Source organism: Triplophysa rosa, linkage group LG4, assembly GCF_024868665.1.
Source record: "Triplophysa rosa linkage group LG4, Trosa_1v2, whole genome shotgun sequence".
NCBI lineage: Eukaryota > Metazoa > Chordata > Actinopteri > Cypriniformes > Nemacheilidae > Triplophysa > Triplophysa rosa.
The window spans coordinates 26765619-26777898 of record NC_079893.1 but is presented as its reverse complement, the minus strand read 5'-3'; the positions used below and the strand labels follow the sequence as shown (position 1 = coordinate 26777898).

The 12280-nt window shown below is 37.2% G+C and overlaps 1 protein-coding gene across 7 annotated transcripts in view; it reads right to left on the bottom strand.

Annotated features, from left to right (window-relative positions):
- Nucleotides 1-12280, bottom strand: part of fam13a (family with sequence similarity 13 member A) — a 49034-nt gene that overhangs the window by 25112 nt on the left and 11642 nt on the right. For all 7 annotated transcript variants that reach the window (XM_057331901.1, XM_057331900.1, XM_057331905.1 and 4 more), the window contains 5 exons: nucleotides 10085-10232; nucleotides 9661-9747; nucleotides 7534-7626; nucleotides 6119-6214; nucleotides 4262-4401 (listed from right to left, as the gene is read on the bottom strand). In XM_057331901.1, the coding sequence (XP_057187884.1) occupies nucleotides 4262-4401; nucleotides 6119-6214; nucleotides 7534-7626; nucleotides 9661-9747; nucleotides 10085-10232 (564 nt within the window). The remainder of the gene's footprint in view (nucleotides 1-4261; nucleotides 4402-6118; nucleotides 6215-7533; nucleotides 7627-9660; nucleotides 9748-10084; nucleotides 10233-12280) is intronic.

Genomic DNA, 12280 nt, shown 5'->3' with positions numbered 1-12280 from the left:
GTAGATATAAACAGCTTATTCTTACAAACATAACGGTTCATTATGTAAGGTATTTATACACCTCTGAAGAAACAGTTTTGTATATTACATTGCATTTCTGTCAATAGATCCTCCTAAAACCCCCGTATTGTTCCTTTAAATGAGTTTGTTTTAGTAAGAAAGACAATCTGAGCTCTGGCTACATAAATCAAAACTCTCCAGTCATGTTCATACAGGAATCCTAAAACATGAAAGTTAATTTCTCTTTGAAATAAAAAGAAAACGGTTCCACAAATTTCAGTGTTTGTGTACAATATATAATCCATCATCTGATTGTAAAACCCATCGAGATTTAGGGTTCCACACACACAGACATGAACAAGCATTTCGTAATGTTTCTCAAAGAATATCAGAGTAAAAGGCGAATAGTTTTCCACTTCAGTGAAGTTTCTAAGCGGGGTTGCAGAGTCTGCCAAGGGTATTAAAATAATGACTGCCGTCATGAATTATAAAACGGAAATCCTGCTCAGCCACGACCTCTCTAAGCAAACAACAAGGCATTATACCAGCTCTGTGACTCAAGTCATAATGGAAAAGTACCACTTGACTACATGGAGAATACTGTAATTGTCAATGTTGTTGACAGTTAAACAATGAATTTATCTATATATGAACAAGTCTGGTGTTACTGTAAAGCACCTTGGTCATGGGATTGAACCCCAGTATTAGATTGTTTTCAACTCATAGTTGGGTCAAATGCATTTTCTTAAGTGAATTAAACTCAACGCTTGGTTCTGTCCATATTTCACCTAACCATTGGTTGAAAACAACACATCACTTTTAAGAGTGCAGGGAACGTGCAGACTGAAAAAACGCCAAATTCCTAAAACGTAAAATGTAAATGAATACATGACTCTATGGATTATTAACTAAAACCATCACATTTCAGTAGATTTCACTAAATCCATTCTTCGATCTGATAACTCCACAGCAGTCACAGAGGTATGCTGTAATCCTGCTGATATTTAGCACAAAGGTGAGACGCAGCCGTGGAAATTCCAACCTTATTCATGAATGTATTTGCTGGCTTCCACACAGCAGGATTTTCGGCTTGTACGGGGCCCAATGGAAAGTTTTCTTATGAAGTAGCTTTAATTTGGTGTTGACTTAAAAGTCCCGATAATTTCATCACTTAAAACTCATCTTTAAGCATTAAAATTGCATACGTAAAAGGTTTTTCCTGTGATGATAATTTCTTCACGCCATAAAATGACTTGAATGCAACTCTATACCCTTGCTTCATTTAGTATACAGGGATCATGAATATGCAAAATAGTCCCCGCCTCCATTCAATCGTGTGAGCTCTGACCATTGACACATAGATGCCTGATGTCAACGTGATTGGTTCCAGGGTTACGATGTCATAAACAGAGGCAGTTTCAAACTGCATTTTTTTACTGTCCTTGGTAAACTGCAGTTTTATGGAGAAAATTCTCCGCAATGGTTTAAAATGATGAATTTACGCATGGTTCATCTGAAAGCATATTAAAAACATCACAGACATATAAACAACATAAAAATTGATTTTGACTTTAAACGTGTGTACACTTACTAGTTAAGTTACTCAACTAGCCAGTTTGTTAAAAGTTAAGGCGTTAATACAGCCGTTAATGGACATTATCTCTACAGTTAAAGGGATAGTTTGCCCAAAAATGAAAATTATGTCATCATTTACTCACCCTTGTGTAATAAATTATTTTGTTCTGATGAACACAGAGAAAGATATTTGGAAGAATGTTAGTAATTTTCAGTTCCGGGACATCATTGACTACCATAGTAGGAAAAATTAAATGGTAGTCAAAGATGCCCCAGCACTGTTTGTTTTCCTAAATTCTTCATAATATCTCATTTTGTGTTCAACAGAACAAATAAAATCAATGTTTTTATTCCTACTATGGTTGTGGATGATGTCCCAGGCCAGAACTGAAAATTGCTAACATTCTTCCAAATATCTTTCTCTGTGTTCATCGGAACAAATAAATGTTTACAGGTTTGGAACAACCTGAGGGTGAGTAAATGATGACAGAATTTTCATTTTTGGGTGAACTATCCCTTTAATTGTTCTTGATGGAAACGGGTCATTACCCTCAACAGTGTTACATAAGTGTGTTAGGTACAGACACTACAGTACTGATGTTCCCATTGACATTCCTTTATCTTCCTGTGTCTTTGTAAGCAAAAATCTTTTTTTAGAAAAGTCCTATCAAACAGGATTTTCCTGTCTGAAGAACAAGCATGTGAGATTATTAAGATACTGTTGACATGCAAGCACATAAAATGATTAGACGCTCACTGTATAACATCATAAACTGTAAACAAAATTAACATACTGTCTTAACAGAGATAAACTGATATACCAAAAACTACGTTCGATTCAATCAGGACTTATTTGATTACAACGTCAATAAATTTGTTCATTGCAGATTCCAGCCCAAACATTACACTCCTGCAATGATTTCATCACTGGTGACAACCAATCGGCTTTACAACGGCTAATCTTTTAATGTTGTTTAAAGTACTCTAGTTAAGCAGATAGCTCGCTATCGTGGACATTTCATTTTTAAACGAATTAAATGTCTGGGCAATAAACTCATTTGTCATTACTTTCTCTTTGTCTGGCAGTTTACAATGCATTTTCACAGAGATTGAAAGATGTAGATAATAAAAAAGGGAATGCCAGTTTGTTCAACTATAGTTGAGCGGTTGTGTTTTTGGACACAAAACACAGTGTGGCATCCTCTCTAAAAGTTTAAAATGGTCTTAATATTTTACACATGGAAGGGACAGCGCTGAGAAAAAAACAGCTACTACTTCCTATATCTATCATCTATAGTAGCGCTGTAAAAATTTGTACATCTGTCCTCTGACCTCTCTTCAGGAATTTACTGGATTATTGCATGTGTTGAATTTGTAACTTTTTGTAATACTTGACATTCTTAAGCCATGCCATAAAGATATGAAGCATACAGCAATTTCTTGAGGAGAAAGGTATATTTTAACATAATGATAACATATCATGTGGTTATATTTGCATATTGTGAAGATTTTTTTTTGAAGATATGGACTTGTTTTCTTGCTCTACATTGTTCCTTATATACATATGTGGACAATTGTATGCAAAAATATTGCAAGATGAATAATATTTGTTACGTTATCTGTGATTAATCCAAAAATGTACTCCATGTGCCAGTGTTGCGCAGTCGCAGTTCATTGCACTAAATATTTGGATTACCCGTGTTTTCATTTAGATGTCACAGATTTTGCACTCCTTCAAGACATGTTTTATATTTATTTCATTTAATGTTTGCCGTATATTTTAGACTCGCACCTGATTAACGTAGTCGTTTCTGACAACATAACGTTATGTGGGTTTGAAGCGATTGTCACACACAGTACAAATGGCAGATGGTTTAGTAGATATTTTGTTGGAGTCGCCCTTTTGCTGCAGAAATGAATTCAATTCAATTCAATTTTATTTATATAGCGCTTTTCACAATGTGCATTGTTCCAAAGCAGCTTTACAGGAGCAAATAAGAAAAACACAGAAAGGTAAAACACAGCACAGTGCATGGTGTTTAGAGACCAAGCAAGATCATTCTAATAAATAATATCTAATAAATAAATGAATAAATAAATAAATGCAGTCTCCCGGTGAGCATGCCAACACTGCACTGCTGTGGCGAGGAACCCAAACTCCAATGATGAATAAATGGAGAAAAAAAAACCTCGGGAGAAACCAGGCTCAGCCGGGAGGGCCAGATCTCCTCTAACGTGTCATAGCTGCACTCAGTGACCCCGACCAAAGCCACCGAGCAACGTCCATTAGAGCTTTAAAAAGCACATTTTAAACGATATGAGGGTATGGGTTTGTTATCTGTAAGTCTCTGTGTGCATGTTCGTGCATTCTTTCAGTTTCGTGGATTCTTGTACACGTTTTGTTTAGATATGATGTGGTATAATTTATGGTTCCATTACTTTGGAATATCTTTGTTGTATGTCCAGAGGAAATTTTGCCATACCCTAGGTTTTGGTGAAACGCCGCCACTGTACATACTGCAAACAAATACTTGAATGGCTTCGCAATGTAAGCATTATATATAGTATGTATCAGTAATTTGGTACTGTGTTATAACACGCCAAAAGTATACAGTACGAAAAAAGTTCTTGACAAAAGACCCCTTTAGACACGGCTCACATACATTTCCATACAAGGCAAACTAACCTTGAAGCATGAGGGGAAAACTGCGGTCCAGACCCTGAGTGTTTGTCTGGAAGATGGGGCCAAGGCCTGGAGACGGGGACCCCAGATGGTGTTGGTTGCGGAAAAGGTTTTCGCATGCTGTCCGTCTTTACTTTCTTCACCTGAAAGGTAAAAGAACAGGAAGTGTGAGGGACGAAAAAAGGAAGAGACAAAAGTAAAAAGGAGGTCAAATATCACCTCATTTTGTTGAGTTATTGATATAAATAAATTAAATAATTTGAAGTAATAAAAAACTAATTATAGGTATAAATAAGCTGAATCAACATTTCTCTTACCTTGCTAACTGCTAAAGGCTGTACATGCTGAAAACCATTTGAATAAGTGGAATAGGTAAAAAACTTGACCCGCACAAGAGCCAGATCAAATTCGGCTTGACTCATTGCCACTTTGGTTAAGAACGATGCAGCCTGAAGCTTTTGCGATTGCGATAGTTTACTGACCTTCAAAAGAACAAAACCTGTGTTGCTTTTACTACCTTACGCTAAACCAATAAGAACATTACGGCTGATAATAACACCAAGATTCCCCAACCACAGCTATTAAACTTTGTGATTCTCGACCTGGCTAACAGGATTCAGAGGTCTGCATCTACACCGCGTTAAACACAAACTATATAGCAAATTCACATAACCCAGACTGGAATGTTAAACCCACTTTGTGTGAGAGTGCAGACAGTAAGTAGTTAAGACTCTGAACACAGACAGCAAAGAGGATGATATTGATCCTGGACATTGATGTGTTAATGTGCTAATGATGCAAATGCAACAGGAAAATCATTGATTTATCGAGTTCCACATTAAATGAGTCGGAGAGACTGGTTGTAGTGCTTTTATAGCGTTTTTATGCTATACATGCTGTTTGTTGACACATTCATCACTCTAAAAAACGTTGGGTTATTTTTGTATATACTGTATATATACAGTATATACTGTATATATACCTGTATATATATATATATATATATATATTACATATACAGGACCCAGTTTTAAAGTTGGGTTTTAGGACCCAGCGGAAGCGTCAGGGCTCCCAGCCTCTACAGCGCCACTCAGTTAAAAGCACCGCAATTCAAATGACGAGTGTGTTAATTTTATTTCGTTACAATTATAACTTTTATCATATTTTTAAAGCAAATAGCAGCATAAAAGCACATTTCTTTGGGGCGTTCATTGCCCAAAACAAGAGGGGGTTTGCCTCAGGCGCAGTTTCGTTTTCTGGTAACAACAGACTTGCAGCAATGGCCTTCATAGACAAGCTTTCAATATATTTATCTATCTTTTAGGGAGATTATATGCGAAGGGAATCTTCAGAAGTGGGAGCCTGAAGCCTTAACTGACAAATTTGCAGTTAATAGATTAATGTCTGAAAGCTTTGTGTTAGTACAGTCGTGTGAAAAACAAATATGTAATGAAACGTGTACATAATAATAATATCATAATATCATATGACACATGAAATTAACATTGTGTACTAATTTTCACAATTAAAGTCAATAGGAAAAGTGTGACCCCTACAGGTCATCAGGCTAAGCTGTAAAGACCTATGAATTCTTCATCATATTGAAGTGTGCTTGTGCGTTTTTCCACATGACTCTACATCATTTTTGACAATTCAGTTTTAATTATAAATAATTACTATAATAATAATAATACTGTGTATGTGTGCATACTGTATAAGAGAATATCTGTTTATAGATTTGAACAAACATCATACAGTATCAGGAGGAGCAATGGAAGACCTTCATGGGTCGGTGCTATAGTAACTCAGCATTGGGTTATTTGTTGGGTCAATTTTAACCCAACTGTTTTTAGTGAATACCTTCTTTTTCCTCGGCGTGGTGTCAGGGTTGTCTGGACTTGACTCACTTTCCCTTGGGGTGTCTGTGTTATTTTCATCTGGAGTGCTTTGAGGGACCTGATGATAAAGCAGCTGGTCAACAATCTCAGAGTTTTAAATCCTGTCATCATTTATTCAACCTTGTGTAATTTAAAAGATAAACATGACTCTTTCTGCTGTGGAACACAAAAGAAGATATTTAATGAAATGGCTTGGTGGTTTTGTGTCCATACAATGGAAGTCAATGGAGGCCAAGGTTGATTGGTTACCAGCATTCCTCAAAATATCTTTTGTGTTCTGCAGAAAAAAGAAAGTTATAAAGATCTGGAATGACATGTTTGGGTGAATTACACTTTAGGACCATTACGCCATAAAAAAGGCAATAAATAAAACACACACTCTTCTCCATGACATACCTGATATTCAAGTAACCCTGTTTCGGAGGGGGGGTTAGATTAGGCTTGGAACAGGACCGCAGTTTGACACCTGTGCCCTGATATCACGAGCAGAGATGTCAACAGATGTCCCATGTATAAAGTTCTGTTTGTTAATGCTGCTTTTTCCAAAACGAAGTATGGTAACCCGAGTAAGCGAGTGCTTTGCTAAAAGATTTCATTGACCCCTTATGTAACTGGAAACGTCTCCTCTGCAGGAAAGTGTATTATTTTTCACGAAATACACAATGTTTTTTTCCATCAGCAATTCGCAGCCAGTTTACGACATCGGTCTGCCGATTAGACCGTTCTCCCACAGGCCTTATCTGGTCAAACTCTGTTTACATCGACGTGTGGTGCTGTCTAAACAGAGGACTTTCAATAGTTAGGGATTTCACTGCTAACACTGCATATGTGTATGTGTTAAGCCCTTCCTCGGCTGAGATATTTCAGGAAGGTGGAATGGTTGAGATTACAAATGAAAGTCAGAAATGCAGACGCAATGCAGATCAACCAACTTCAGGTTAAAAGAAGAAAGGTTGATATTATCAATACAAGAGCATGCTGTTATGCTTATTAATACTGTAATTAATTTTTTTATTTTTGAGGTTTTTTATGAGGTGTCTTGGTTTTTATTCATCTAATTATTTTTGACACTAAATTTAGTGACACTAAATTTAATGACTTCATAAACAGTCAAATAAATGAAAATTATGTTTATCAAGATGAACATGATGATTATTGACCTTAGAACTATAAATTACGTGAACAGATATTAATGCCCAAACAATATAAATATATATATACTGTATATATTGTGTCCAAAATGAGATAACTGTTTTTAAAAAATTCAAAATGTATATATATATATAATTTATATTATATTTTATTGTTTGGGCATTAATGTATATATATATATATATATATATATATATATATACAGGGATTTTGAATGACTCTTACCTTCTTTTTCCTTGGGGTGGGTATAGAGGTGTCCGGACTGAACTGTGTTTCTCTTGGAGAGTTTGTATTTTCAACTGGAGTGCATTGTGCAGCCTAACAAAACAACAAGCGTTCTTCAGTCAACAATCTTTATATCATACACAATCTTTTACATTTCAACAGAATTTCAACATAAGCAAGGCTAGAGACAGTTGAATAATTTTTGTGTGCATTTAGGATCAGAGGTTAACCCTTTTTGTTAAACAAGCACCCTTATTCAAGAGCTACAATCTACAGAAACAATATTATTGTTATGAAAACGTCACGCCAGAAATTTAAGAGGGTCACAGTTCGCACTGGTTCATAGAGTGAACATACACAAACACGAGACCAAGCCCGTCTCCAGCAGACATACAAACACTGCGCTCTACGGTTCTGAGCACGTACGCATGATCGCCATCATAGAAACCATACTGACAACAATTTGTTCAATTTTCAATTCAGATTTTAATTAAACCGTGTTCATTTTTTAAGAATCGTTCTCTACAAGAAAATACAGAAAAATAGGAAGAACTAGTGCTAATGTTGACCAACAATTCACCTTGCCATTTACTGTGGGAACAATGGCTATGACTTTGAGGGCCCTATTTTAACGATCTAAGCGACCCAGGTGCACTCAGGGCGTGTCCGAATCCACTTTTGCTAGTTTAACGACGGGAAAACGGTCGGCAGGTCTAAACAGGTTGTCCCGATTCTCTTAATGAGTAATGGGTGTTTTTGGGGCGTAACCAGGGCTGGACTGGGAAGAAAAATCGGCCCTGGCATTTTTAGGCCCGCATCGGCCCTCCACCGAATCTGTCGACGGGGTGGGGCTGGGGAGGTGCATGCATACGTGTCTTTTGCATTTGTGTTGCGTGCATTCGCATTTATAATACGTTCGTCTAAGCGACCAACGCCTCCGTTACGGCCCCATACGTTACCGGCAAACGCGTCCGCTACGGCCCCATACGTTAGCAGCCAACGCCTCCGTTCTGGCCCCATACGTTAGCGGTCCACCGGGAAAACGCCCGGTAGGTCAGATGGCCAGTCCGCCCCGTAACATGCAGTAAAGCCATCAGATTCGCATCTCTCATTCCCTTTAAGAGCCGGTTGTGCTTGCGCCATGGCGGATTCGCTATTTACACGGCGGAATTTGCAAGAGCAAAGACTAGACGCTTCTCCAGAGAGGAAACGCATCTGCTCGTGCGTGAGGTTAAAGCGCGTGAGCAGACCATCTACAGGACAAGCAGGATTTTTATTTTTATGTACACAATAATAATATTTTACATTGTACTCCATTTATTTTTTATATTTGGCATGTTTGTGTGCTGCTGCGCTTCCCTCTGTGTAATAAGTAAAAGCGCATTTTCTACTAACGCCCTCTTTAAATAACACAAAAATATTGCGCCATTGACTTAAGACCAGCTTTGAGTTGGTCTATGGCGCAGTCTATTTTCAGTTCCTCAAAATAGCCGCGCGCCAACAATGCGCCTGAAAACACCTCTTTTTTAGACCAACACTACAATGGGCGCACAAATTAGCGCAAATGCATTTGCTATTTAAAAAACGCGGCACTGGACGGGAAAATGAGAACTGCGTCGGGCTGAAACTAGCAAAAACACTTGCGCCGAGTGTACGATAGGGCAATAAATGTCTTAAAATGTGTACAAGATACTAAAGATTTGTTCTTTATTTTTTTAACCCAAAATGGGCAAACACATCCTGTAGTCCACAATAACACCTTTTGTGTTATCCTCAGGGGTGTAACTTTAATACTTCATCGGAAAGACAAATACATCACAAACTGGGGCCTTTAACTGGAATCAAGGTCACAAGAATCTGATCCAAAGTCAGCAAGTAGTGTACACCAAGAGTTATCCAAACTCCTTTTGAAAAATTGGCTTTGAGTCACTTGAGACCTGCATCATTCGGCTCACGCTATAAGCTGAGTCTTATGATCTGTAGCTTAGTGTTGTTGGAAGTGTTTCTGAAATGCTACTTCGTTGGAAATTCCCATGGTTCACTCTGTACACTTAAAAGTGCATATGGCTGTGGAAACACACCCACATCTGTCGCTGTCACCTGCTTCACTGATACTTTCGCCCCTACCTTCATCTTCTTGAGATTTGAAGCCTTGGCCTCTGGAACAGAAGAGTAAGGTGACATTTCTGTGTTTTCAGTGTTTGCGATGGCCTCCTGGGAACAGAACAAAACATTCAGAGATTTCCCATGACATCACCTGTACCCATTGACTACAGCAACAAAACGTATATGCAACGTATGTGTCGTCTGATGGTGGACACAAACTCTTGACATCCACATGAGCAACCTGGCTTGGCAAGTTAAAGCACATGTGGTTATCGCTACTGTTTTCCGTGTCAAATGTTGTTAATGACCTGGTGTACTGAACTGTATATATACTGTATGTGCTCTAATGATTTACTTTATGGCATCGCATTGAGGATACCGTCAACAGAATCTCGGTGGAGTGGTAGTTCATCACACTTATTAAAGTGTTATTGTCAACACTTACTTTGACAACAATGATGTTGGAATATTCTTCTTGGGTTTGACTTTTCTCGACCGCAGACTTGAAGATGGTGCTGTAGTTCTGGATTAGCTTGGCCATAATGTTATTACAAATATTTTGCTCCTGTATACCATCAAAACCAGATGACACGCTGAGGGGAAAACACACACAAATAATGAATAGATTATCCCAAGAAAAAACGTGAGCCCTTCTACAGCCCTTGCCAGTAATAATTAATACATTTACAGCACGATCTGAGCCAAAGTGAAACGAATCGAAACAAATTGAAATAAAATTCAAATAATCAAAACAACACGAATAAAAAAAATAAAATCAAAACGAAACGAAATGAAATGAAACGATACGAATTTAAAACGAAATGAACCAATCAAGAGGAAATGAAACAAAACGAATCGAATCACACACATAAACAACCACTGGATTATTCCAAGAAAAATGTGAGCCCTTCTTCAGCCCTTGTTGATAAGTAATAAATATACGGCAGGATCTGAGGAACCAAAGTGAAACGAATCGAAACGAATCAAAACAGAACTAATTAAAATGAAACATAACTAATCAAAATAAAACAAAACAAATAAAAACAAAACAAATTAAAAGGAATCCGAGCAAAACAAAACCAATCGAAACGAAACAAATCAAAACAAATCAAGACTAAAAAATGCAAAAAACAAAACGCAAAACACAAACACCTTATAAAAACATTACACCTGAGCAAACAAATATTTACATTGACAGTGGGGAAACATAATTTTTCGGAATTTATGTGGTGTTAAATAACACTCAGGTTTATTGAAATTTTAACATGAACCTAATTTACTCCAGAAAAGCACAACTAATTTAAACCAAATAAAGAAATGAGCGTGTGGGTCTGCAGAGAAAGATACCGGTCTCATGATAAAGAGTCATAAAGAGTATACAGTAAACGCAGCTACTGTTAGGGGTCACGGAGTGCTTTCCTGACAGCTGTATTTGTGGTTTAATTATTTGTGACAAAGAGAACATGCTGTTCAGAGAAACGGGAGAGTTGTGCCTATAAAGGGCAACAGTTTTGCCACTTCCACATCGACGGGCTAAAGTTACAATCACCACACATTTACTCATGCTGAGCTGTCAAACACACATGCTGAGGTGTCCGGGATTCCCTGAAACGGGCCGGTTGATGTATTAATAGTGACCGTGCTATTCATCTGTCAGCGAGCAGACATAAGCGTACAAGTCGCTTACAAGTCGCCATTTCGAATCTGACAATAAAAACTATTAAGTTAAAGGGACAGTGCACCTGAAATTGAATGATCTTTTACATAAATCTCATGCTGTTCAGAACCCACGTGACTTCTGTTTTCTGTGGAGACAGTAAAGTATTTACTTAAAATGTGGGCATATAGAAAAAATAACACTGACATTCATCAAAATATCTTGTTTTAGGTTCCACAGAAAATGAAAAAGCCATATGTATTTGGAACAACATTTTTGCTTTTGGCCCATTTAAAGGAATAGTTTCCCTTCGAAATGAAAATTCTGCCATTATTTACTCTTGTCATTTCAAACCTGTATGACTTTCTTTCTTCTGCAGAACACAAAAGAAGATATTTTGAAAAATGCTGGTAACAGAAAACCGTTGGTCACCATTGACTTGCATTGGTTTTGTGTCCATACAATAGAAGTCAATACAGGGCTCGACATAAAGGACTGCCCGATGGCCCGGGGCCAGCATAGTAGATCCTCGGGCCAGTTGAGAGAACTGTCACTTGCCCGATCGGGCCAGTGCTGTATCGTCATGGAAAATTATAATTTGAACGTTTTTAACCCATACGGAAATGTAATATATTCACATGTGAAACGCTGCTGAATATATTGAAATATATTTTGAAAACGTATTTTCAAAATACATATATCCTAAACCTTACAAACTGATGTTAATGTTGCATTTCTAAATATGTTTATTTATGTGTGAAAATATATTTCATGTCTCAAGTCATCTATCAAATATTAAATTAAGTGAATTTTTTTGCAATGTGTGGTTTCTACTAAGAATAACAAACTTCCATATGGTAATCTAAATCTTCATATAAAAATATTACCATATTAGAACTTTAATTTAGTGAAAATATTTTAATTTGATCAAAACAGCAGCTAGACTGTATTTCTGCACTGCAGTCAAACTAACAGCAGCAATTT